Here is a 27,975-nt window from a genome sequence, read left to right as displayed (position 1 = left end):
TTATCCTGCTGGCCACAGTTTTGGATACAAGCCAGGATGCTATTTGCCATAGTGGTTGCTTTGGTCAAATTTTGGATTTTGGACTTGAAAAGCTTGTAGGAGCTGTGGAGAAGAGGAGACAGAGGAGGAAAAGAGGGTTGTGAAACATATTGTCATCTTTTTGATCTCTTTTGGGGAGGGAGGGTTAAAGGAAGGAGAAGGACTGGACTAAGCAGTCCATAAAGCAGAATACTGATGCCAGTTTATTTAACAAGCAGATCAGATAAAGATTAGGGTTCCTATAGCAACTGGCTAGCAGCAGAAGCACCTCAAGGATTGGGGGTGTGTGTGTGACGATGAAATGGTTTAGCACAAGGCCCCAACATTTTGGATTAAAAAGACCTTTTCCCAGCTGCAGCGGCATCATCATCAGGTCATTTGCTGAATCACAGAAGGACGTTCCTGTGTAACTGGCACTAAAGGCAGAGCACAATTTCCCCATGCTACTTTAGCTAGGTCTTCAAGTTGCAAGGCAGAGTATTTTAGAGATGATCCTGAGTTATGTTCCCTCTCTGTGTGGTTGGAAGGAGAGGAGTGGGAGATGGAGAGACCCTAGAAGCTGAGTGGGAAGTGCAGAAGGGGCATTAGTTACGGCTTGTGGATATGATATCTAGTTGTCACTGCACTCGGGGAGGTCCTAGGGGCCATGCTTTTTCTCCCAGATCTGAGGAAGCCTGGAAAGCAGCTTTTTTCTTTGGCCTTCAGACCATCCCATCTTAAAATCAGAGGGGATAAATGTATGTGTAAGCTTGTTCTTTCAGCAGAAAACATCAGTGTTGTTTGGCTGGTTTTTTCTTTTCTTTTTCTTCCTTGTGTTTTTTCTTTTCTTTTTTTTTTTTTTTTTTTGTTTTGTTCCTACAGCGCTGTAGTAGCTCCAAGAGCCTGGGTACTTGGTGCTTGTGTTTGTTCTCTGCTTGATGACAGCTCTCCTGCTGAGAGCAACATCTCTCACCAGGTATTGTGGGTTTTCCATTTGGAGTTAAAATGCCAAACCATGTAGTCACTTGATTCTGGGAGTGAGAGGAGGCTTGAAGGAAGTTAAGTATAGCTTTTGTTTAGATCAGCATAGCATGGAAAACAACCATCTTTGCACAACCTCCAGGCTCTGTATTGGAGGCCCTACTGAATGTTTCCCCGATCAGCCCCAGCCCTGGGATGTTGATTGAGTGACTTCCTTAAGTGGATTTTGTTTGCTGATCTCATTTTCTTCTTTTCTTTTTTCAATAACTCATTATAACTATGCCCTTCTGTCTACTGGGAAAAAAAACCCCATCTCATGCTCAGAAGGAATTGCGTTTGTCCTTTGGCATCTGGTGGTTGGTGTAGGCTCCATCAGAGCTCGTGTTACTGCTGAGCAGTGGGCACAGCGCAACATTCCCTGCTTACCCTGGGGTAAACATACACCAGCTTGTATACATGCACCAGCTTGTGCTGGCAAGGTTGTAAGAGTTTGTTAATCAATCTGCTACTGAAATCCAGAACTGGGCTGATTTTGGTATTCATGGAGTAAATAGCAAGTTGTGAGCTTGTCCCACCAGAAAGAGGAGCTGTTTGAGTTGTGTGACAAAATATGTGCCTGGTTTCATGAGCATTGCCTATCCAAGGTTAAACTATATGGTTCATCCTAGGTTAGGAGAGCACATGGAGGATGAATGGCAGGAGAAGTGTGCATTTAGCAGGACTGAGGCATGTATGTAGCTTATAGACATGTAAATAACACAGGGAGATGCAGGGACTTTATTCCTGATCAGAAAAACTGATGTCCAAAATTTTGACAGTTCATAGGTGTTAATAAGAGGACCTATCCTACCATAGTTAAAAGTGGAAGAGGGTGGATGAGGAATGAACAGGGAAAGGAAAAGGGTAGGAGATGGGAAATATGCAGTAACATGAAAGGATCATTTGAGCCTAGTGAAGGCTGATACAAGAACCTGAACAGAATTCTAGAAAATGAGGTATAATGAGGAGGTTTGAAACTGGGGCGGGGGGAGGAAGGTACAGGGCATGCTGTGTGGGTAGGAATGAAATGGGGGAGTAGGAACTGAACAGGATAAAAGGGGAAAGGGGGGAATGGTTAGTGCAGAGAATGAACTGGGTAAGAAAGGGAAAGATTTGTAAGGCAATGGGAAGGAGGAGGTTTAATGGAGAAGGCAGAATAAAGAAGATAGGCAAAGAAAATGAGTGTAATAAGAATACTAAATTAGAGAGGTGTGTGTGTAGGATACAAAAGGTGGGAGCAGGGAAAGGAGGAGAAAATGTCCTGTTACTGAAGGAAAGCAAAGGTTTTTAGAGAGACATAAAATTCATTTTAAAGGGGGTGGGGAGGGCAAGGTTAGTTGGAGAGAGATGCTAACATCAAAAACCTCAGAAAAAAGGAAGAGAGTTATAAAAGAAAAAAAAAAGGGGGGGGGGGAGGGTGCAGGAAAGGAGAAAGGAGAAAAAAAAACACCAAAAGCCAAGGGTGACACTGTGCCAGTCATTGTGTCGTCTGACTGGCATTGTGCCGTCAAGAGCTCCTCAGATAGGCATGTTTCTGTGAGCTCCCATATAAGCTTATCTTTGTATTCCCTCTGAACCTGTAAAAAGCCCCAGCTTCATGGGAATAGGCAGCCAGGGTGCAAATGCGCTTCCCAAAGGAAATGGAATCTCTGCAGCTACAGGGTTTGCCTGTCTTGAAAAGCCAAGAAAAATGCCCTCCATACTGCTTCTGCCCATATATTTGCAACATAAATTTAGGTTTCAGGGCACATTTTAGTTCCGCTTTCTAATGCCTTCCCACTGTTCATAGAATACCCTTAGTGTATGTAGGACTGGATAGCATACATGTTTTTGAGTAATCTGTGCAAAGAACTGACTTTAAAGACTTGCATTTGGTGGTAGGAGCTAATGCTGTCCTCAAGAAACAGATGTGATCTGTTTATCTTGAGCGGCTGACAGACTGAACCATACCGTATGTGAACCTATAATGCTCAAAATTTGTGCTGTCACCGATGCCCAGGCTATCTTGGGAGGGAGCCTGTTGGCATTCTCTTTTGCTTGTTATGGCTGCCCTGGGGCAGCCAAGGCAAGTTGTGGCAGGCAGAGCTATAGGAAAATGCCCGTTAGCTCCAGCTGTCCAGCCAGTGATGGCAAAACCTGGGGGGTGTATGGGCTTCTCCTGCAAATCTGTAACATTTGTTCTTGCAGCAACAGTGATGTGCCTAGAAATGCCACCACTTCTGTGCCAGACCTCAATGCATCTTCTACTCTGAATGAATTCATGAGTGTAGCCTGTGGCATTATTATTTCTCCCTTGTTCTGGTCTGCCTGCAAAACAGCGTATTAAGGAAGACTGATATCTACCCTAGGCACTCGCTTGTGGCTAACTAAAGTCTGTCAGAGAGATACATGCTCCAGTTTGTAAGCACCGTGAAGGAATTCTTCTAGAGGATATTGCAGCCATTCAAGCCCTCTGCCTACCATACCTTTCATAAGTTTCTCATTTATAGCATTTGTAGTCAAAACCTGAGTCAACAGAGTAAGTGGTAGAGGGGGTGAGGCCTTGGGGGTCTTCAGACAGACAGAGTCTGGTAGACTGAGCTGTTGGTGTGGAGTTGAATACTGGTGTGACTGTTTCTAAGCAAGGCTTCCCTTTCCCAGGCTTAGTTTCAGCTTGCCCCTTCTGATCTCCAGTCAGAAAACTTCTTTCTGCGGTTGTCACCATCAGGAGCAGGTTTTAGTGCATCACTGCTGCCTTCCTTACCTTTTCATTGGGAAATTACATTTCCCCTTCGTTGGGAAACCTTCCACTCCTGTTCCCTCTCTGTACTCTGCACTGGGATTCTGCACTAGTAGTAACTTGTGGCTGTTCAGCCCTATCTAAAGTAAAATAAGGTGTTATACTAGAGCTGCATCTGAAGTGCAGAATTTTAGTGGTGGGCTGAAAATGACTGGAAATCCAGCACACCTTTGAATAATCTACAGAAAAAAAATGCCTTCATGTGAGGTGTGCAGGCTTGTGTGGCCTTCTTTAAATTTTTGAAAGGATGGTGGGGAAAACAATAGAGATTTTTTTTTTTTTAAAAAGGGGGGAGGGGAATAAAGGCTTTGGATGAGACTCTGCTGGCCCTTAGATCCTGTCCCTGTGATCACAGGTAACCATAAAACAATTCCCCAGTCTGGATTTGTAGGGAAAAAAAGTCTAAATCTTCTTATATCACAAATTGTAAGGAATTTTTATATTCCTGTAGCAAGATTAAGCCCTTTAGCACAACATCTGAAAAACTCTTCTGTGCCACATGGAGCTATCAAGAGATGTGTCAGACATTGCCAGCCTCCTGGGTCCCTGCAGGAGTGGGAATCTGGGGATGAAAATTCCAAGATGATCTTGGGGAAGTGCAGGGCCATCTGCTATAAGGAAAGGTGGGAAAATTCCAATGGCTTCTGCTGGTCTGAGCTTGTTGGAAGAGGTGTTCTTTATCTTGGGGTGGTGATTGCTTCAGTCCTGGGTGTATGAGCAAGACACCTGAGGGGCTTGATTGTGTGGATAACAGAACTTGTGCTCCCCACCCAAGACCTAAATAGTGGATTTTCATTGTAAGGAGGACAATCAGTACAGAAGTTAAAGGAATGTAAGATGGTATTTCCAGCCTGTGACATCCATTAAGTCTATTAAAGTGAGCCAAGAGTTACAAAGAAGGTTAATTTGTTCTCTTACAGAATCTCAAAATAATAGCATAATCTATTGAGACTCCTGGTACTGATCCCTGCTGAACTGCCTCCCACTATTTTGGCGGTGTTAACCACTCTGTACAAGCGTAACAAAGACATGGAAGGTCAGTTGTTCCCTGCCTGATTCCTGGCCCTCTGCTACCGTAAGATGAACCTGCTTCGTTTCATGTCTAAATGGGTTTTGCCAGTCCCCAACTGGTGTTAGTGCAGCTGCATGTAAAACCTCTATCATCTTAATTGAGTGCTGCTGGTTTGCGTTGAACCAGCAGTCTTGTTTTGGGAAATTCTCTTGTTTGTTTTGGATACTTAATATTTGAAGCTTTCATTTTGGTGTGTATTTTTTTGGCTGGTGAGAGGAAAAACTGTTTGAATGCTTTTTTTTGTTTCCCCTGTAGTGTGCTTGCCCTCCAGCACTGGCTAGGTAAGCAATTTTATAAAAGTGAGGTTTTTTTTCTTTTGCTCCTGACACAGCTTTTCTTGGTAGCTTCAAGCTACAAGTTTCTCAAGATAAAACCTCCACCTTACGTAGATCTCTGGAGCTTTTTTAAGAAAAAGTCCTCCCACTCCTCAAACTTGTGTGGCTTTGTACCACTGTTCTTGTTGTGTGCTTGCTGCCTGTCACAGAGCTGCATGGAGGCTTGACTTAGGTTCTCTTCTCTTTCCTCTTCCCTGTGGTCTGAGATACTGCTCCTGTGTCACGACTGGGCATTGTCTGTGTGTGATGACAGCTCTGCTGTGGTAAACTGTGAGAGACAAATGGTTTCTTCTATTGGAAGTGCCAGATTTTCTCCATCTCAATATTTGAATGAGAATTAGGACAAATGGTTGTTTGTTTTCACATAGCTGTACTCTTGCAGTCTAAAATGGCTTTCAGAGTGAGATTACCACCAAGAAAGAAAATGAGGAAGACTTGAGCATATGTGCAAGTTCATCAGTTCTGACAGGGGAGGTAGCTACTGTGAGGACAAAACCAGCACTTGTGCCTCAGTGTGTGCTGGGGCAAATACTCAGCTGCAGCTGCTTTCCTTAGTCAGGAGGAATTTTAAATGGCTTCTAGCCTTACTTGTACTGATGAAGCTTAGCTGGCTGTTGGGGAGTGAGACTTGTCAAATAGAAGCAGCCTGTATCAGTGTTTGTAGAGGGATGGCACTAAGAGTTTCCAGAAATAAGCATTTTTATGCTAGAAAAAAATAATTTAAAAAATCAATATGATCTACTAAGTGCAACTGGACACAATGGCTAAGACAAAGAGCTAAACATTTGCCCTGATCCAGGAGCAGGTAATTTTGGAGCCTATACCATGTTGGGGTAGCTTTTTGTAAAAGGAAGACAAAATGTACTGAGAGTGTCATGTGCTTGTGCCTGACTTCCACAGCCAGAGGCAGAAATGCTCCAAGGAAGCTTTCTAACAGCACTTCCCCCCCAGTCAAAGGAGGAAAATACCACCTGGCTCCTGAGAGGTGGGTTGCTGTGGAAGGCAGGTTGTTCTTTGTGTGCCCTGCAGGCTGAGTCTGGAGGCAGGATGAGCTGTGCCGTGGGATGAGCGTGCAGGAGAGCTTGGGTGAATCGTGCAAAGGTAATTTCTGGACTGCAGGACTGGAAGGGGCAGTCAAGAGGGCTGTCACCGAGAAGGTGTAGGCAAAAGGCAACTGCACAGTGGAGTAGCGTACCTCCCCCAGCTTTTGGTGATGAGCCAAGTAAGACTAAGGATTTTCCAGCTGGAAGCCTACCTCTGGCATATCCAATCAAGGACGGGTCAGGAGGTTGCCCCAGAAGTGTCAACAACCAGCCAGCAATGAAGGCTGGAGGTTTTGCTGCTGACTCAGTGCCCCAGGCAGCTGGTGCCTCCTGCCAGCCATGCAGAGGCTGCTGAGATTCCCTGCACTCACAGGCTGACAGCCTTTGCCCTCCAAGCTCCTGAGCACGAGCACTTATGTTTTGTGGAGATACCTTGGGGCTTATTGCAGTTGTGAGTTTTGCTTTATTCTCTGTCTACACGCTGTGCTTAGCAAAGAGATCTTCTCATGGCCCTTTTCAGTCCTATCGGCAAAGATCCCAGCACCAGCTAAATATTTTGAGCTTCATGGTTGCTGCTAAAAAACCAAAAAGGCTTTTAAACTGTGCTTTGCAAACTATGCTGAAGGTTTCATAAAGTGAGTATTTTTAGCATGTCATAAGAGTGGGGTTTTGTATTTTTATTTTTATCCCTTCAATCTCTGCAAAATTAATTGAAAGCATTTTACCTCGCTCTCCTTTGCTTCCCTGACTTTCAGAAACTAGCTAACTTTAGGACCCAGGAGGGAAGACGTCATCAGATGTTGGCAAACGCTGGCCATGTTGTGTGTCTATTTATAGTAGGTGTGTGTCTAACCACCTTGTCGTTCTTTTCTTAGCATCAGCTGGTCGAGCTCAGCTATCAATTATCCACGAAGATAATGATAATACAATGAAAGCTATGTAAAGCAGGTGCTTGAAGGAGAGAGAAGGGGAGGTGGGTGACAGGACAGGGAAAGATCAGGTTTTAGGAACTGAAAAAGATCCTTTGCTCAGCCTGAAAACCCTTATTATCTGTAATAATTATTAATAACAGGGATGCCTGCACAAAGTCATTGTGACTGCTTTCAGCTGGTACGTCCCTCTCAAATGTTATTTCCCCTATTTATTATCATTGTGTTGGCAATCAAAGGCAGTGGGTTTTTCTTCTCTTTCTCTCTCTCTCTTCTTTTTTTAATTTCTTCTTCTCCCCCTTTCCCTTTGCTTTTAATAGACCTTAAGCTGGGTGTTCTCCTCCCCCTCGCTGTCCTGGGTTCTGATATTTGGGTTGGTAATAGCAGGTTCTAGTTTCCTTGTGAAAATCTGAGCCTCTGGTATTTTTCATGCTTGGAGATTGCATGTCTGTGTTTGTTTCCTCTTTTGTCTCTGTTTCAGAGAGGATTTTGCCTGTGAGGACTCTGGGGGGAGAAGGGAGCAAGTGAAGGGGTGTAGTTCCGCTCCTTGCCAATGACAAAGCTGATTGTCAGCTATTTATGAGCCTCTTTTTTTTTTTTTTTTTTTTTATGGCTTGTCTTTGCTGCTTTCCCCTCTAAGTGCAGGGGAGCAGAACAGTGTGAACTCTGCTCTTGACAGCAGCTCAGGTTCTGACACCATCTGCCACCTAATCCACTTCCAAGGAAGGGTCTGACGTCTGTGTGCATGTGTGTGCACATATTACCCTCCCCACCTAGCCATACATCCTTTCAGCAGACTCACGCTGACCAGCTCACAAGCACCATTTCTCTTACAAGAACTGACCTTTGATGCTTCTTTTCTTCCTTTAGATTTCCCTGAATCAGTTTGACACACTGTGGTGGGAGGCAGGGGAAGGGGCTGATGAGTTGAAACTGGAGAAGATTTCCTCAAAAACTGAGCACCTCTCTTTTCTTACCTAGCCTGGCTCTCTGAGGTGCTGGACTTTCAGATTTTTATTTTTTCTTTTTCTTGGAAGTTATGAGTGTGGGATGCATGGATTTCTTCTGCAAAAGCAGCAGGAAATGGAACAGGTGTAGGCTGTCCATGCCAGGCTCCTTGGATAGCTGGTAAGTGGGCTCTTGCAGGAACTGTTGAATTTTAAGCTTTTCAGTGACATAATGGCCAGTCTTGTTTGACTGCTGTCTGCAAGCACGGAATGTGTTTCAGGCTTTTTAGATCTCCTTCCTCTAATAATACATGAAGAACGACAGTTATCGTCACACGTGATGCTGTGTTGTATCTGCTGTTTTGAGATGCACTGCATTCAGCACAGTTCACTGATTGTACTGGGTCATGTTTGCTCATGGCAGTCAGTGCTGCACACGCGCAGTACTGTGGAAAATAGCTTGGCAATTGAGATGGGAAGAGAAGAGGGACTTTGGGAAGGATAGAAGGGATGGAACAGTATGCATTCTGAAATACCAGTCATTTTGCTTGTAGTCATCAGTTACACTATTCTTCTGGGCTATAATAATGACTGAATTAGCTTCTGGAAAACTCTACTGCTGGGTGGCTCTCACACTTAAGTGTTGTGATTCTTCATCCTGGGTGCCCATGCATAACCCTTTCCTCCCCCTTTGAAGGGTCTCCATTGCAAAAATTTAGTCTTCTCCCTGGCTGAGAAGGAAGGAATAGTACTCCCTTCAGAAGTTAATGCAGCCTTTGGAAAAGCATCCCTGCCTTTGCCAAACAAGGGACTAGGCATTCAGCTTGCCTGCAAAGCCAAGCAGAGTTCTGCCGTGTCATGCTGAGGGAAAATCCAGGGCTTCCTGATGGGTCTGGAAAGACTGCCATTGTCTGCAGGGGGCTTTAGATCGGGCTCAGTTAAAACTCTCACTGGTTCCTGTGAAGTTCTGTTTTGCTTTGTGGATGGATTCTCCCCCTACACAACCCCTGCCCCCTCCATCTCCCTTTGTAGACCCTCTCCTAATTTTCCAGGTACACACTAATGGCAGGAAGTTATTTGCCTGTGTGACCTTCACAACAATTTCTGCATCATACTGAGCATGGACCAAAGGAATCCCACTGTTCAGTTGTACTTTGTTTCATTACTCTTAAAAAAGTGCCATACTGAATAACACTCATTAATTAGGATAGCAAAGGAACTTCATCATGCTAATTGGAGATAGATTTCTATACCAAACCTAGTTAATCGGCAATATTTTCTAAGTGCACTCTATTCCTTTTGTAACAGAAAAATGACTTTTTGATTCTTTGAGATTACTTGTGGAGGTATTCAAGGAGAGGTTTATATTAATACTGTATTGACATGTATTGATGAAACATGAAAACTTCTCTCCCTTTCCCACCACAGAAAATTGCTTTCATTTGTCACTTCTAAAGGAGACAGGGGAATAATTCTCCACCCTCAGCTAGCAATTTAAGATTGATCTGATGAAGACAGAATATTTCAGACAATCGATTGAAGAACTTACCTTCCAACCCTGTTTTCATGTCTTGTTTAGGATCGCATCCTGCTCACAACAAGCCACTTACAAGCTTCAGGTTATTTTTGAGAACGGGTTCTACAGAACAAAGTAATAGATCAACTGGCAGAGCTGTGTGATGCTGTGGTTTTTAGAGAATGTTGGCCTTCATGTTTTGCACTTCAGTGTGTAGGGAAAAGAGCGGTGTGCACATGGAAGAACTGGACTTCTGAAGTCACATTTTTTTTGTTTGAACATTCACTCATTTTTCAGTGAAATGTGTATCAATAACACAACAGGAAAAATGGTGATAAGTGTTATGTGTGTGAGAATCATGCCTCATTTTGACTCCATAGTATTTAGAAAGTCCTCCCTTAGGGCGTTTGTTTTCCAGTAGAAAATATCTTGTAATGACTACCGATTAATACTGATATATTAATTATCTAAGATAAAAACAAAACTTTCACTGCTGAAACATTTATAGGGAATTAGAAAGCACCCGTTCAGTACTAAAAAGTTTAGTGATTTGTTTTCAGTTTTTATTTCTCCGCTTCTGTGTTTCTACCATTCTGTCTCGGCATGAGGACTGTGTCTCGTAAGCTTAGACCTGTGTTAACCTTCCCTTGAGGTTTTTACAGGCCTGTGAAGGGAGGGATGAGGAATTCCCTTGGGCATAGGTGTTCTCTTTGTGCCTCTAGCCAAGCAGCAAGGAGCCCAGGAGGAATCCAGGCCCTCCTGGGAGGTGCAGGCTGATCTTGCAGTTGAAAGCTTGGAAAATTCAGAATAAACTCCTGGAATAGCAGGACCAGGATACAGACCAAATGCAGACATTTGGGGGTTCATTTCCAGAAAGATTTCATGCATATAAGTGGGGCAGTGTTGTCTGAATGCGTGCTTTCAGAAGGTTGTTTATTGCTGTCAAGCTGATAAGCTGAAACCCTAAGAAAAAACAAAAGCCCAAACAAACAAAAAAGAGAACTGAGACTCCCTCTCCCCTTGTTATTCTGCCTTGGGAGTAACTGTTAGAGAAAAGGGGCAACAGGAGATGCTGAACAAGCTCCTGGGTCTGGCAGTTTGGAATAATTCTGGCTGTTACCTGTATCTCCTGTGTGGATGACTCTAGATGTGCTCTCTTCTCTGTGGAGATAAATGCTTCACTGCATTTATTGACTTTATTAGTGAAAAATAATGTAATTTCTTAACTGGCATAAAGTTTAAAATTGGATATATTGTTGGGTTTGGGGTTTTTTTTGTTAATAAAAAGCATCAATGTTGGATGCCCATGTTGAGACCAATAAGCTGATCTGCTGAGCCTGAGTGCACAGTTATTTTTGAAAATGTCCCTTTCAGGCTGGGTTATTTGCTAGATTTTTTACTTCAAATTAGCTTTGAAAATTTAAGTAGTAGGAAATGACATTTTCATTCCCCTCATTTTGGAAACAGTGGATGCAGTGTACATTTGCTTGTTTCCTCACCTGTAAAAAGCATATATATGTTACTTATGGTCAACACATCATAAATTGTTTTCAGCTGAATATTTCTACAACTTTAGTCTCTGATCAGAGGTAAAAGCACAGGTCAAATTATTAACTGCAACTGTACAGGCAGTTGGAAGGCATTTTTTTCCACTTGGTCTGTAACCGGTAGCCTAATTTGCCATAGCTTCTTAAAGGTGATGGCCGTAATCGCTCTACACTGGAAAGTCTTGTGTCAGTTTTTGGTTGCCCAAAACCTAGACTCATGCCTCTGTTTTTTTTGTTGATGTTTTTTGTGTTGTTTTGGTTGGGTTTGTGTGTGTGGGTTTTTTGTTTGGTTTTTGGAGGGTTTTGGTTGTTGGTTTTTATTTTTAAATGAGAGGAAAAAGCAATCAGAAATACCAGTGAGGAAGCTGGAAATCTGATGGGAATCTTTAATCTATGAGAGGTATAGCTTAAATCTATTTTCATATTTCAAAATTTTCAGACAGCAGCAGTTTGCGGTCAGATTCGGGATGGCAAGCTCAGATTTGTGTGAGCTTGTGGTGATCTCGAGGCAAACTTCAGTTTTTCAGTATGATTAAATTTAAAATCAAACTAACCTCAAATGGAAATATTTTTGCAAGCAAATCTGAGAATTTTACATCAAGAACAAAACATTTCTCCATATTACTTTTAATACTCTCTTTTTTGATCTGCATGTGTCTGTTTTATATAAAGCAACTTGAGAACCCAAGGGGTGGCAGATCCTCTAGACCGGATGATAGTTATCTCGGGTTACTGTGGGGAATAAAGTGTGAAATAGCAGAGGTACTGATGAGGACATGTGATATATCCTGAAAAATCAGCAGCTGTTCGTGACAGTTGACAAAGCACCAGTGTGGGATCTACCTTTAATGTGGAGCAGCAAGGTCTTGTAAATCAGGAGATGGGCAAGCTGCCTTGTCGCGCGGGGGGGCTGAGTGACAACCTTGGGATAGTGCAGGGCAGTGTCTGGTGGGTGTTAAGTCTCAGGTCAAATTACTATTTAATTTGAAAGGAGGAATCTTACACCTGTTAGACTTGGTAAGAGTGAAGTTGCACAGGTGTGGGTACACGTGAATGCAGAACAAGGACTGCGTTGTGTAGTAAACTTGAGTAACCAGGTTTTTCAGAGGACTTTTAAGTTATGTGTCAGGACTTGGGAGCACGCATCGTGAAATGGTGACAACAACAATTAGAAAATAAATATAACTTCTGCCGGCTCCCATCTCTTTCCTGCTGATGAAATGCTCATTTTAGATAGTAGGTTCTTAAATTCCCATTTGTTTTGGTCTGAAGCAGTACATGCGTTTTATATCTCACCCTGGAGGTGGATGAACACAGCTCCTCAGGGTATCCTTATTCTTTGATTTCTGGGAGATCTGTGTGCAGTGGGCTGCTTCATCAAATGTTCCTAACACTTGAATAGTCTTGAAAAATCCCAATGCAACCAAATCCTCAAAGACGAGCACAGTCAGGACACGTTCCCTTGAAGCTCCAGATGATTATGGAGCATGGGCCCAATGCTGCAAGCACATGGAAGTGTACATGTGCAGAGCGCTGTGGCTTTGTTTACGCAGATGCACCGACTCCTTTAGTTTGCAACACTTGGATGTACTGCATCCCCTGCCCTCAGCACTAGTGTTAAATGGCAATCTAACGGACATTTCAACTAGGGAGATGAAGAAATCTGTGGACTTTAGACCCTGGACAACTCTTTCCTTTAGGGAGGTGATCCCTTTACATGATGGTATCAACACACTGAGATAAAGCTGAATGTAGAAATTTCCATCCATTTGCCAGTCTCTGTGTTCTTTGGAGAAGCAGAGCATTTCACAGACCTGTCAGCAGGGCAGTTTTCATTTGCAGTAAATTCATATTTGAAAAAAGGGAGGGGAAAAGGTATTTGGTACAGACTGTAAAGGATGACAGAAATCTCCAAGTAGCTTTTGGTGCACCAGGGACTATGGATCATGGCGACATTCTCTAAATGTCAAGTAATGCATACTGGCAAAAATGGTCTAAATTCACATAGAGTGTTTTGTGAAGCTGTGGAGTTCTCTAAGGAATACAAGTCACTCTGGATATTTCAGTAAGGATATCTAAACAGACTGTCAATCGCAGCTGGAAAAAAAAAAAGGGATTTCTGAGAAATGCAGAGAGGTAAAGTAGAAATGTAAGTGGGTTCATCCATGTCTTCTGTAATTTCTCAGAGATCAGTCTCTCCTGTAATAATCTTATTCTACTGTAAAATAGTTGATGAAAGATTGCTTTCACTGTAATTAATCAAAAGCAGCACCGAGGTAGGAAACCTTGCCTAACTCCTACTCTTGCCTGCACAGGTCTTGAATGAAACTCACCGGGTGTTTCCATATTTACTGAAATTCCCATAACTCAAGATTTTCCCTCAGCTTCAGGGTAGAAAATGTTGGTCTAATCATTCTGAATTGTGAATGAATCACTTGAGTCTTTCGGATGGAGAGAGGCTCCTACAAAGTGCAGTGCTCTACTGCCAAAGGTCTTTTCGTTATGTTGTTTGTCTGAACTGCTTTATTTTGTTACTTCTCTGCTCTCTTTCCTGGTGAATATGTATGCAATTGTGAAGAACTGAGAGGCGCTCACATAGCCCTGTATTTGAGTGGGAAACTGCTATTTTAAATGAGCTTTGAAAAGATTATTTTAAAACTGAAGATTGTGCCCTTAGCAAAAGCATTGGAGGTGTGGGGATATGGGGAAAGTATAGGGATTGATGTATTTAACCCTTTATGGGTTTCTAGGTTGGGATTTATGTGCCTTCACAGGAGAGAAATAGCCAGTCATCTGGACGTTTTGGAAAGGCTGTGATACAGAGGCAGAGCAGGCTATGCACGACTTGGTTTCTCCCTGTGAGTGTAAGGTCTGAGATTTTCCTTACAATAGGATTGTGCCTTGCCTTGCTGTATTCAGCAGGTGGTGTCAAAATGAGTGTGGCTAGCACAAATTAGTGCTAAAGGCACTCAGCAGTTCCTGATGGCAAAAATCTCTGCACAAAGGGAAAACCATTATGTAGGCGCAGTATCCCCTTCGCCTCTCTGGCGATGAGGCTGGGAACTAACTCCCACGGGTTGGGTGAGCTGGGGAGAGTTAAGGCAGGGAGGTGAGCAATATGAGAAGCTGTGGTTGCCCTTGTGGTTCAAATGGATGGGTTTGATGTCTCACTAGCAATATTAGCAATTTACCGCTCTGTCTCTGGGACCCTGTTGGGTCTAGGCATGTAACTGTAGCTCTTGGGGTTTCTCCTCTTTTGACAGGAGAGGAGGCCACCTCAGTGCAGTACTTACATGCTGCCTGACATAGTTCAGTTCACTTTCCTATACATTCCTGTGTATGTTTCCAGGTGGATTTCATCTGCTTCAGAGCAAAGTAGACATGGCCTTTCTGCATAGCTGCTTTACCTAGTATGGACTATGCACTCCGGAGGATGTTTTAGGTGAGAAAACTAGCATGCAAAATTGTTAGCATGGTGGTATTATTTACGAGTTCTTTTTCTTCTGTCATTGGGTCTGCTTATAAATCACCCTGTGCTAGCACACCTTGTGTTGGGATGTGACTTCCATGAAAGGCATGCCTAAAATTAGTTACAGAACAAAACTGATTCTTTGTTCTTTACTGCTTAGAAGCTCATTGACGTTAGGGGTCAGTTCATATTTTGGTGAACTTGTGAATGTGTGGTTATTTTCTATGTAGTGCAGAAAAAGTATTGCCTGCACAAAGTGGGATGTTGAGCAGTTTAGGATTACGTTCCATGGGGGAACACAAAACTGCTGTCATTACAGAGTCAATAAACCCTTGAACTGATCTATACTGACATTTTTCCGAGTTGCATCCTATTCTGCCATTCCCTATATGGAAAGGAAATGGTTTTCTGAAAATGTTTCTGCTGACATCAGTGTTGGTGTTCCTAAACACAGAACAAATCCAAATGTTCTGAGCTTCAGTTGTGGCCCAGCACTTCTTGGTCCTGATCAATATGAGGCTCAGTTCTCTTATGAATTATTTGGCATGCATTTGGACCTCTTTCTTGTTTTTTACCTCAGCCCTGCAAAGGAGTAGGGCTCAAACATAGTTAACCCTGGTACTTTGTGTTCCACAAGGTGTACCCAGGTTATAGCTGTTTTATTTAACACAATGGCCTTTTTTGTTCCAGTCATGTCCTATTTACAATTTCCAGGAAGAGCTTCGTGTCTGTGCTGCTTGCACTAAAAAAACTGTACCAGTAAGAATTTTTGCCTTTCATCCATAGGAGAGGGACTTCTTTGTTTGGTAACTATTTTGCACTGCTGTTTAAGTATATTTCTATGGAAAACAAATTTCAGTCTGCATTGTCCTTTCAATGATTGCGATCAAAATCAGTAACAGAAGAACTGTAGTTGTACTCTTCTTCTTAGATTAGGGATGCTGATGCTTTAAGGGGAGAAGGCAGAGAAGACTTCAGAAGTGCACTTTAATTTAGAGATGCATGTGAATTTGAATAGATTTACAATTCTTCTTTTAAAACAATGCAGAATGAAAGTCTACAGGGCTTGAAATTGGAAGATGTCTGAGACACAAATGGAGCTATTGGGCTGTATAGAAAATGATTGTCTGCACAGCCCAGTGAACTGAGGGGAATTGCAGGAATAAAAAAAAATATATGCAGCTGAGTTCCCTGACTACTTTTCTCATTGTGAGTGCTTCTCATGAAGCCTTACTAGTGGGCTAACATAATTTAAGTCTCTGTGGGGGATCATCCTTAGCAACCCAGTTTTATGCCATAGAGGCTGTGAGCACCTTCACTTCTGTTCTCATTTGTGCATCTGTTCCCAGTCTCCTGTAGACACCTGGGACATGATGGCCTCACTGGTGAAGTGGTGCAGGGCAGTTACTGTGGCAGAGTTAACTGGCAGGTGAAAGGCAGCGTAAGTGTCTCTGCAGTCTGGAAGCAGCTATTGAGGCATGCTTTGATTGCATTTAGTCTAAAAATATTTAAATCTATTTAATCTAAATATACACAGAGAACACTGAGCAATGCCTGCTGCCTCTGTTTTATACAGTATTTGAGTTGTATCTGTATGAAAGGGAGATACTTATTTTGCCTGTAGCCAAGGTGTGTCATTTCCTCGCACCTTAACCTCCAGAAATGCTCCAGGAATTATGAAAACTGCTGCCTTTTTACAGCTACCTTCTGTGGACTGCCAATAACTAACTCATGAGGAAGAGCTGTGGTATGTTACAGCTTTAGGGGTGAGTGGCTAATGCTTTATTTCCCATACATGTGAGCTTTGAGATAACTGTGAATCCTCTAGGGATTTGGATTTACTATTGATATGCAGACAAATCCCTAAGCCTGACTGTAAAACTGCTCAAGGCTGGAGATGGGCTGAAGTGTCAGTATTTAGTCACACTGCTTCTGGTTCTTCTGCCAAAGCTGTTTGTTTATTTTATGATCTGACTGACATAATGCATCTGCATTTGCTTTTTTTTTTTTTTTTTTTCCTGGACAGTATTCTTCTTAGTTTAGAAGAAACTAAATTGCATTAGTTTTTGGGTGAAGATTTTTGGTCTAATAACATATTAAAGAGCAAGACTGGGGCAAGTGATCAGTTTTTGGTCTAGAGGGATGTTATCAGGGATTCACATGGAGCTAGAATGGTTGTTGCTAAATGTGCTCTTGGAAATTGGAAACAGGAAATAAACTATGGGGTGCTAAAACTTGTCTCTAGGCAGTTTAAAATGAGAAATAATTGCAGAGTTGCAGAAGGATCACTTGTAGTGAATGAATGGACTATAAAATGGGGTTGCAATTCTGTGTTGATAGGGCTTCTTTTCTCCATCTGTGTTACTTTGCAGTTAACTCTGGCAAGGATTGACTTGTGCATTAGTTATTACCCATTTGGAGAAAGATTTAGTAGTCACTGTAGGTAACTCTGTGAAGATTTCTGCTTACTGCTCAGAAAAGCAAATAGAAGTCAGAGGAGGCAAATAGAGCAACAATAATTTGATCAGTGAAATGGAACAGTTTATGGATGAGAAAAGACTGGGTAGAAAAGGTTTTACCAGCTTGAATGGCGTGAGGAGCAAGCAGAAGGCAGGTAGGGAACACTAATTTAGGCTTTCCTATGATGTGAGAGCCAGAAAGCATCAAATAAACTTGTCAAACAGGTTTAAAAGAATAGAAATTATTTTTGCTCACAGTACAATGCTGTGTGGTGGATCTCGTTACTACACAATGTCATAAAGACAAAGATACCTGTATTAAAAGACCAAATAAATGAACACTGTAAAAATCCATTGGTGAGTATGAAGTGGGAGGGTTTGCTGTAGCCCATCTCAAGGAGACCGAAGTTTTACTTTGCTAAGGGTAAGATGGAGATGTGGAAGGCGATAGACCTTTGTGCTTGCCGTGTTCTTGTGCTCTATTAGCATCCATTACCAACTGGCTGTGGGCAAAAGCTGCTGGCTTAGATAAGTATTTGGTCTGTCTCTGTAAGATTGTTCTTTTAGTCTTAGGGTTTTTCTACAGTAGGCACAAGTGAGGTTAATGTATCCTTGGCCCTGAGCTGGTTCTGGCTGTGAGCTTGAGCCTTGAAAACCAGCTGACCATGTTGACATGATACTAAGACTGATCCAGAGAGCCCCGCTGGCAGGATTGCTGGGTTCTGCTGGTTCAGAGTGGCTCGGTGTGCTGAGAGGGCTGACATCCACCCACACGAGGTGGTACAGACATGGAGGCCCTTGCTGCCACAGAGGCATCAGGAGTGTGTGTGAATTTTGAGCTGAAATGAAGACCACTCTGGCCATGCTCTCCTAATATTTCCCTACTAGCCAGCTTAGTTGATAGGTTCTTCCAAGTAGCATAATTCCTTTCCTTTCCATAAAATGTTATGTAGGGAGCCCGTATTTCTTAATGTGGGGCCAGTTATCTAAAAATGTATACACATTACACAACTCTGCATCAAAACACATGAATCTGTTTCTGCTTCAAGCTTCTGTTCTGGAGCCTGGTTTTTTTACAGATGGCTCCTGCTGTGTCTCAGTGTTTCAGTTTGTGCTGAAAGTTGACATTTTAGCTGTGCTTGTGTGTGATGTAATGGCCTAAAACCAGTTATGGACTGCAGAGAAAGTTCACCAAGCTTGAAATACTCCATGTAACCCACATGCTTCTAGTTTCGCTGTTGAAGGCACGTAGCCCATGCTCAGAAAATGCCTCAAGCTTCATAAAGATCAGTTTGAGAGAAGGAACTTTGCTGAGCTGCCAGGCAGGGAAATGGTTACATGTCAGAACTCTGTTGTGCTAGCAAAGCAAGAGAGCAGGAATAGAAGCTGTGTTGTGTCGTGTCATGTCCTGTCGTCCTCTGCCCCCATATTCCTGATGCTCTAGTCTTTATTGCAGAGTGGTACAGAATGGTGCAGGCCACTGCACATGATGTTGCTCTGTTGCAGGTTATGCCAGCTGAAAACCTGACTTGTGAGGAGTTCAGCAGTTGCTTCTTGGTCAAAAATGTACTGAAGGCTTTTTGCAAGGCAGTATTACTGACTTCAGTGAGCTCAATTTATATCCACTTGTCCTTCAGCATGTGGCATCTTAGAGATCCATGCCAAAAAGAGATTCTCTACAGAAGCTGGCACATAGTTTCCAGGAAAAACAATGAAAAGTATTTTCCAGTTCCTGTATATGCGTACACAGTGCCCTCCACCAGTCCTCTGAGGTTTGGCTGTTACATTAAGGAAGTGTAATGTGGTTTAAAGAAAGAAAACATTGGCTTGTTGTAAGCCCCATCTCTTTGCTACAGTTTCCAGTTCAGAAGTCTTTTGGTTTTTTCCTTCCTTTTTTTTTTTTTTTTTCTTTTTCACTTTTGAGCATCTTCCCTGACTGTAGCTGGAGTTGAAGGAGAAGTCAAGGTGGTGCCTGCAGTGCTATGGCAAGATGTATATGGCTCCCAGAGGAAAAGATAAGTTTTGAGAGGGTCACGTGATTTTTCAGGTACCTTAGTCTGTCTGCCTCTAATCTCCAGAATCTCATTGTCTTGCAAACCAGAAAGAAGAAAATGTTTCACTTTGCCCTTGCAAAGCAATTTGTAAGGATGGGAAAACCGTAACACCCTCTCCCCTAACCCATCCCAAAACTAAAAAAAAAAGGACACCCCCCCCCCCCAAACAAAACAAAATATCCCCACACCCAAAAAAAGCCCCAAACAACCCCAACCACCAAAAAGCAAGCAAATACCACCCCACCCCCCCAAACCAACTTCAAACCCCCAAAATGTAGGGAAAATGGGACTTATTAGAAGAAACGTGGAGAGAGGAGAAATGATATCTGAAGCATGGAATTCCTTCTTAGCTGTGTATAAAGTACAAAAACTAAGGTGCGTGGGGTCAGATTATGTTGTCTCTAATTCCCTGTTCATTTCAAGATCTTCTGCACCCTTGTGCTGGTCTTCTGAGGGCTGTCTTTGGCTAGGGAAAACAATCTTCCCTGGAACTGGCATACTGGGGGAAGACTGCCATCCCCACTGCCTATGGGCTCTGGGGCTGACCTTGCTAACCTGGAGCAAGTGGCTTCTCACCCTCTGCACAGACCTGGGTTGTTGGGCTTGGAATGTCCCCCCCTTAGCTTGGTGTGACCCTTGCTCAGGATGGGCCTTTAGAGGTGTGAATAACGTGTGGTGTGGAAATAGGAGCATTGGGTCGGTGGAGGCTGGTGGTACACAGAGCTGTCTCCATCCTGCTCCGGGAGCAGTTGAGGAATGGCCAAGGAGCAATCAATGTCCCTTGCCTGCTCCTGTGTATTGCATATGTCTGTTTGGCACCTCTCGCCTCTGCTCTAGTAGCAAGGGCTTGGGGAATGCATGCCTTAATATTTTAGCTGGCTGGAGAGATGTTTTCCTCCTCGCTACCTCAGCCTAGAAAAAGAAAGCTTGTAGATCTTGTTAAATACCACTCTCATCTAAGATACAGGAAAATAAAGTTTTGGGGGAGTGTAATTCGTTTCTTCACAGTGGGGGTGCCAGTTGAGTGGGACTTGTTAGTCATTAGTGTACTACAAGTAACAAGAATATTCTGATTTGCCTAAAATGAACAAGCTGGAAAAATCACATAAAAGGTTGATTACATGGGGTTCCCTCTTTTCTCTTTAAAGCCTGTATATTCACACAAGGACCTGCCCTTGTGGCTGCTCATTTTTAGAACCCTTGTGAGGTGTACCCGGTGTATAAAGCAGTCTCCCAGCACATTATGTGTTGTAAGGTAATGAGTCAAACTGAGAGAAAATAGATACTTGGACAGAAATTTCTGCACTTAAAAAAGCAATATACTTCCTTGCTTCCAATCTTTCTGGTTAGGTATTTTAAAAAATATATATAAATCTTTTCACAAAAGCAATTTATTCCTAACTCTATACCAGCCAATTGGGAAAAGTGATCGTTGTTTTGAATTTGAAAGGTCTGGGAGGGATGAAAGGTAGTACAAGCAGTGTGGTTTGTTAGCGATGGCTGCGTGTGACAGGCATATGGGTCAGTAGCTATTGCCTTGTTTGATTTAATTTTGTTAAACTACTTAGTTCCCCTTTTTCCAGCACTGTTTATGCTTCAGCTCCCTCTTTCCCCTGCTTTGACTCTTGGCCCACATGATAACTAGGTAAAGAGAACGAAAGCTGTGCTTACCTGCTTTTCTACAAGTACCATAGGAGAAGTAGGTCTTCAGAGGGGACTTAAAAGGGAAGAGGATAATGGTTGAGGATGAATGAGGATACAGAATCTAATCTCTCTGGTGAATAACAAGGAGAGAAAAGTAATGAAAAATAAGAGGAATGTTCAAATCGCTTGTATTTTTGGAGGGAGCACTGGTAAAGAGGCCTATAAGGAAGCTAAATCATGCTTTATAAAGCACTTCTGTATGTGATTTGTTCTTCCATGTCAAGAATGAAATTAAATGCATTATTGACAATAGAGTCTATGTTTAAATCAACTTGACAGGCCAGATACTCTGTGTATGTGTCTGTTCACAAAGATAAGAACTTGTTTTGGGGGAGTAAAAGGCAGTTCAGACCTCTTATGTGAACTCTGTATTTGGTACTCTTTTGTCTGTGAAAAGTTCATTAGAGCTCAAAGTGGAAAATCAAGATTTTCTTTTTATGCCAGGTCTCTTCAGTGGGAATCTCTTTCCCCTTCTACTAAACCTGTATGGAATTAATTTTGTCTGAAATAACCCAAGGGGACCAGCTATAGAACTCCAACAGGTCTTACATGCCAAAGCAGCTCTTCTATTTTCTCTCTTATTCACATTAGCATTGTAAATACTTGTGTTCTTTGCTGTTCTTTTGTAAATACAGTAGGAGATGCTTTATATTAGGGATTTTTTGAGTTTTTTAAATTTTTTTTCTGGAAGCTCCAAAGAAAAGAGAGGTAGAAATGATTAAGGAGACAAGTTGTTTGACAAAGTAAGGTCATGCTGAGAAGAGGAGGTTGTAGCACTTGAGTGCTTTAGGCACAGCTACTTCTGAGTTTAAAACTCACAGTATTAATCTGGATGCTAATATTTCTACTGACAGTACTTAGTGTAGCTTTAGCTGATGAGGGTTAGGCTTAAATGAAATGCTTTAAATCCAAAGCCAGTGCTTCACACAGGAGGTGCGTTCTTCTGTGACTTTTAGATGAATGGAGCTTTCCTGGGTGGACACAGGTAATAGGTTAAAAACTAAAAACCTAGGTGACTTAAGAGGCCTCATTTTGTTAAAACCTTGTCTCCCCATGCACTGTCTTGGCATGGATGAGGAGCTGGCATCTCCCTGGCACACTCTGCAGCAGTTCCTGGAGGTGCTGGGAGCTGTTAAGAACTCTTCTGTGTTGGCCCCAGAGTGGGATCTCCAGGACATGGGCATATAATGGATGTGAGGTCAGACTGCTGGCTGGTCACTGCCGGGCTCGAGCCTGTGATACAGCCTGTTCTCCTCTCCCACCCTGTATGTCCCTGTTGACTCCCTTCGTCTTGGTTTGTGCTCTCTTTGACTGTTGTCTTTTGCCTCTGGCCACAATCTGAAGGTCTAATGCTAGGTTTGACTCCCAAATTGTGGTGATTGCACTGGATTCCTAATCTATTTCTAGATTTGAAGTCATTAGGCATTTTTGAAAACTGTATTGTACACTTTTTTTCAAAATAGTGCCTTTTATTTTCAATTAACCAAATTGTTCACTCGGGCTGTACTATAGTAGAGCCACACTTGCCCCACTGAAAGCAACTGGTAGTAGATTAAGTATTGCTGGAAAGTATTTTTTTAACACTGACTGCTGGATTCACGTGTATATTGAATTCAATCATCAGCATGAATTGTTAGGGGTAGGCAGTGGTTGTATAAATAAATATAACTGAGGGCAGTAGCCAAAAGCAGTTAACAGCAGCAGGCTGAATTAATGCTGAAGGAAAGGAAATCTCAGCAATAAAGACATACATTGGCTAGTGGTTGGAACTGACATGGGAATTTTCTGGTTGTGCTGGGACTTTTCTACCTGTAACAGGGCCATCCCAAAGAATCAGATCCACTGTTGTTGCTGTTCTGTGTTTCCTCTGGAGCAGTCTACGTGGACCAGCATTGGAGACGCATTTCTGGGGACACCTAGCCAAACTGCTGCATCAGAATTGATGCCCCATTGTGAATTGGTAACTCCTGCAGCAAAGGGAAAAATACATTTTTCCTAAGATAACTCAGACAAAACTGACTGGTAGCACAGAGACACTCTTATTTCTGCTGAGCATATTTTGTCATTCCTTAGCCTGTTGCTCATTGTATTTATTATTATACTATGGAGGGCTGATTAGCTTTGGCGAACTCTTGGTTTCATGCTATGAGATATAGAAAACCTAGTTGGGAATGTTCTGAGCAAAATATATGTATTTATTTAGAACAGACTGTGTTCTATTAAAATGGACTCTTGGCTGGGCTGTTGCATGTATTGCTGTATGTATGTGTTAAGGTAATAAGATGATTGCCATAAAGTGCATGTTTATTGGAAGGAGGAAATGGATCCATGATACACCTAAAGCCCAAGATGTGTATCTATTTTAGTGATCTACTTTGACCTGCTGCTGAGTTTCACAGGGTGGTTTTGACAGCATTATGGGTGGATAAAAGACAGGCTTTAAAGCACAGGGAGGAGGGCCAACAGGCACCCATATTATCTAGATAATAAAGCACATCCACCTATGGCAGTGTAAAGAGATTGTGCTAGCAAGACATTTTGTTGTGTGTCATTTCCTTTCCCCTCTCCCAGTACTTTTTGCTCTACTCTGCTTTGTTTCTAGGACTGATCTTATCTGATGCCCTGTTTTGATGTAGTCCATAGCTCAGTTTCTGCAAAGGGAGAGACTGCTAGCTAATCCCAGTTGAACTGGAAAAATAGAGGTTGTTGAGTGATGTGCAAACCGAGACTTGGTTTGAGAATGGAATGTCATTGAGAAAGATGGGGATAAGACATGCTACCTGAGGAAGATCAGAGATGAGAAGCCAGGAGTGGGAGCAGAAATGTAGCTATTCCTATGTAGCTATGTTAGGTTTTTTGATGTCTGTTTTCTATTCCACCTGCTCCTCCACATGCATTCAGTGCACAGGCAGAGGAGGTGAAAACTGCAAAGCTTGCTGTGTAATAAATGTATTGTTCACTGATTTATTTAATAACATGTAATATCAAATGAATGGAAGAATGGCAAGCTTTTCTGTAGGTAATCCAAATGTAAAATGTGACCTTTCTCCTCTCTTTTCTGGAAGTGAATACAGAACAGTCATCCCCTGGAATCCTCGAGTCACTGCGTTGGCTTTGAGGTGGAATAACTTAAACCAAAAGCATATCTCTGCAAGAGGAGGAAACAATGCGTATCAACAGCCTCTGAACTGCTCATATAGTGCTTCAAGTGGCAAAACCCATACTAGCAGAATCCAATTATTCATTATCACATGTTCTATGGGCAGGCAGGAGTCATGGGAGGAAGGTGGAGAACTTGCGTGAACTGGAGTGTGGCCTGTGAGATGGATTAGGTGACTGCAGCCAATTTAAGTCCCTTAGAAGGAGACACTATTGAGATTTTTCTTTTTTATTCTTCCTCCACCCGCCTCAGGGATGCCGCAATAACACTTTGACAGCTTCATGTTGGAACCTATTCCCTTAGGGACTGACTTCTCCTCTGCGCTCACTTCTTGTGAGTTACTGCAAGTTGTGTGTGAGTTGCTAGCCTTTGTTCAGTAGCTGTAATCTTATTTTAAAGGATATTTTTGCTGTATCTGCGTTCAGACTGTATTTATTGCTTTTCTAGTCAATCCTTCAGTTGTAGAAATTGATCTTTTTTTATAATGCTATTTCAGGATATTTCTACAGAGCGAGGATAAAGCTGGTTTGAGTTTTGGGCGCTCTCCCCAGTAGCAGTACTCCAGGTGACTACTGTCCTTGCTGTGGTGTGAGTGCACCAGCTGATGGCTGCACCTGCAAGGAAGTGGGTTCAGCAGGGTGCAAGCATTCCATTTGGGGAGCACGATGCTGAATTACAGCCTCAAGTATTTGTTTATATACTGGACACACATCCATGTCCTGTGGAAAAAGAGTGCTATCAGGACTGCAAAATCAAACATGCAAAAGTTAGGAAATACCAGGACGTTAATTTTCTCACCTGCTTTTGCATGTGCATTATGATTCACTCTGCAATTACACAGTTGCATGCTGTTTTTCCACAGAATTCCTGCTTCCCTCTGTGCACAGGCATCCACTGCTGTTTGAGAAGCTATTCAATATTTTGTTTTCTCCTTATTGTTTGTCATGATATTATTCAGGCCATGCAATGAAGGAAGAATTACTGATGGCCTTTTGGTTTTGTTTTCTTGCTTATCTCCACCACAGCATAAGTGGCCAGTGTTTCTTGAACACTGTGTAGTGGCCCTGTCTGATCCTGGATGCTGTGCTGGCCACATTCATGAACTGGGAATACAAGAACATTGAGCATCTGCCTTGGACAAGCAGCCTTACCAAGTGTTTCTGATTTCCTTATCTCCATTACTTATAATCCTCCTCCCCAGTGCCCCATTTAAATCCCAGTCCTAGCTTTTTCCTCCTCTCCTGCCTGGCTTTAGTTCTTGGTGTGTCCAAGTCGATTCTCACATGTGAGCTGCTATCTCATCGTGTCTTCATAAAAGCTCTTTGTCTTTCAGTCTGTCTGGATGAGGCTAGGATTACGGGCAGCAGAGTGCAGGCTCCTTGATTTCATTTCATCCAGACCTGGATTTTGCAGCCCAGACTGGCAAATGTAAGGAAAGGCCCATTCAACCTCAGTGCAGGTCTTTGGGCAGTTCAGCTCTTGAATTCAGAGAAAACTCTAGAAGGCATAAGATGTGTATGAAATTTCAAAAACTTTGCTTCCCTTGGGCAAGTTCAAGTGGATTTTCATAAGGACAACAGAAAGTGCTTGTCTGTCACAGTCCTTTGTCTTCTGCCAAATTTAAGTTACTGCTGCAAAAAATAGATCAAAGAAAAGGCTCCTAAATATTTTAAAAGTCAAATAAATAATGTGTTTTCTTCTGGTTTTGTTTTGGATTACAGCTAAAGTGTTTTTGGCACAATTGAAAAAACCTCATCATCCCGAGGCAACAACCTGTCATAAGAAAATTCAGCATGTGTGTTTAAAGGATAGCGTAGCCCATACACAACTAAAAACAGGGCCTTAGACTGCAGAGCTTTGTCTGGCCTATGAGCATCCGAGTTTGACGTCAGAGTGGCTGTTTGAAGTGTCCTGATTTGATTTTATCTTTTTTACATTACAGTTGTGTCATTGAAGTTAGATATTCTGAAATATTTTTTTCCAGCCATTTTACAATGGTGGCACAGATAGCAGCAACCAGAATTGGTCACTTTTGAGCCTGCCCGGTGCTGTAGCATCCTATTTCTGTTCCTGATTACCAGCCCTGCTCTCCCACTAGATGCACTTGAAGTGAGCTTGGGCAGGGAGGGAGGTGCCTTCTGCACCCGTTCAAGAGAGCTGCCTTAACAGCTAGGACGTGTCTCTTTGGGGAATAAGGCAGTAAATGGACTGCCCGTTTCTGCTGGCTGTGCTGAGATTACGCAGTGGGTGGATGCAATGTGGCATACACGTATGCTACGTGGCATGGTGCGATGCAGAAGCGTGAGTGGCTGGTACAGGGTGCAGCACATCTGTGTTACTGCAGAGCAGCTCTGGGCTTCCTGGCAGCATAGGTTGTGCCAGCCGGAGCATCATGCTCACATGTCTGTACATCCTCTAGCACTAGAGCAAGCTCTGGCATCTTGATAGGGAACAGCATGCTGCAGCGTAGACTTAAACTGAATTATTGAGGTGTTTGTCCAGTGGCTTTCAAAAACAGTTAGCTAAACTAAGTTTGGATGCAAAGAAGAGTAACTTAACTTTGAAAAATGTCTTTACTGCTTTGCTATTGGGACTCTTGCTCTGGTAGCTCAAATCCTGTCTTCCAGACACAACTGACAAGAGTATCACTGGCAGCTTGGTCTGTTTTATTGCATTACCTCTCAACATTCATAACTGTGCTAACTGATAACCATAGTGGACTACATGTTTCTGATTTTTGCCCTAAAAGCTGTATACTATTCTAGACTAATGTTCGCTTTACTTTTAGTTGTTTTTTAAAGTAAACTGATATGGTAATTTTTTTTTTTTGTTTTGTTACCTGTATGTGGTTTTAAAATCCTCTCTGGGATACCCTGTACTGGAATAGAGCCCCAAGCCTCGGCTAAAATTAATACTTGGAGAACCATAGGGGAGAAAAAAATTAAAGAACAGGAAAGGCAAAGTTGTTTTTACACCCACTCTTCATCTCTTTTCACATTATGTTTGGTCTTGCCTGCTTCAGTGAAATTTCTCCATTTGTTCCCTTTAAGTGGTGCTTTGAGAAGATGCAAACACCATCTATCAGCTTTCTTTAAGTCGGTAGGTTAGCACAGCATTCTGTTACTAACAAGCAGCAATAGATGTGGAAAAGAACGTGCGGTTCCTCTGGCTTCAGGTAATGGTCTGAGAGTCTAGCTTTGATTTCCTTCTGTGCTCTTCAGTTGTAGGGAGTTCAACAAGCTACCACTGTATTTTTTTCCCATTTTAATTTCTAAAAGTCAAACTAGTATTGTTTCTCTATCATGGTGGCACTATTAGAAAGATCAATAAGTGCTGGAGGATGCTGAAATACTGGATGTGACAAAAACCAAGTAAGTTGATCGTTGTTATACTCAGCTGGTTACATTTTAATTGATTTACAGGTATATTCACTTCAAAGGCAATTCCAGTCTAAAATATATTGACATGTAGATACAGTACCATGATTCATACATTTACTGTAATCAATATCACAGATCGTGTTCAGTGTCTACGTTTTGTGTCTTCACTGAGTTTACCCAAAACATGAAGTTATTTCTAGTCCCGGTCCCTCTATAAAGCTGAGTTTTGGAGTCCAAACTGGCAAAGTACTGCAGGTTTTGATTAGTATGGTCTAAAACAAATCAATGGCTTTTTCTTCCCTCTGCTGAAGTACTCCATTATAGTGTCTTGAAAGTCTTATTTCAATGTCACGTAGCTAGTTTACTGTCATTGTGACTAGGCTTCAAGGTGATCACTTGCATGATGGTTGATGCAGAGTCAGATTGGTGGTTGGACCTCTGTGGAGGTTTTTGTCTTGACCATATTTCAAATTAAAGGGAGGAAAAGACCATAACTGTAAAATGAGTAATCCAGAATTTATTTTTTCACCATAACATTTTTGT

General features: G+C 42.4%; 1 protein-coding gene across 6 annotated transcripts in view; it reads left to right on the top strand.

The window, feature by feature from the left end:
* DGKI (diacylglycerol kinase iota) overlaps nucleotides 1-27,975 on the top strand; it is a 233,885-nt gene that overhangs the window by 32,103 nt on the left and 173,807 nt on the right. For 2 of the 6 annotated variants that reach the window (XM_027804598.2, XM_027804593.2), the window contains exon 1: nucleotides 8,004-8,324. The exons of the other annotated variants lie outside the window; for them this stretch is intronic. In XM_027804598.2, coding sequence (XP_027660399.2) covers nucleotides 8,236-8,324 — 89 coding nt within the window. In that variant the 5' untranslated portion in view covers nucleotides 8,004-8,235. Of the gene's footprint in view, nucleotides 1-8,003; nucleotides 8,325-27,975 lie in introns of those variants that run through there. 6 annotated transcript variants of the gene reach the window in all.

This window comes from Falco cherrug, chromosome 5 (genome assembly GCF_023634085.1).
Source record: "Falco cherrug isolate bFalChe1 chromosome 5, bFalChe1.pri, whole genome shotgun sequence".
Taxonomy (NCBI): Eukaryota; Metazoa; Chordata; class Aves; order Falconiformes; family Falconidae; genus Falco; species Falco cherrug.
The sequence above is the reverse complement of the archived record's forward strand: the minus strand, read 5'-3'. Positions and strand labels throughout refer to the sequence as shown.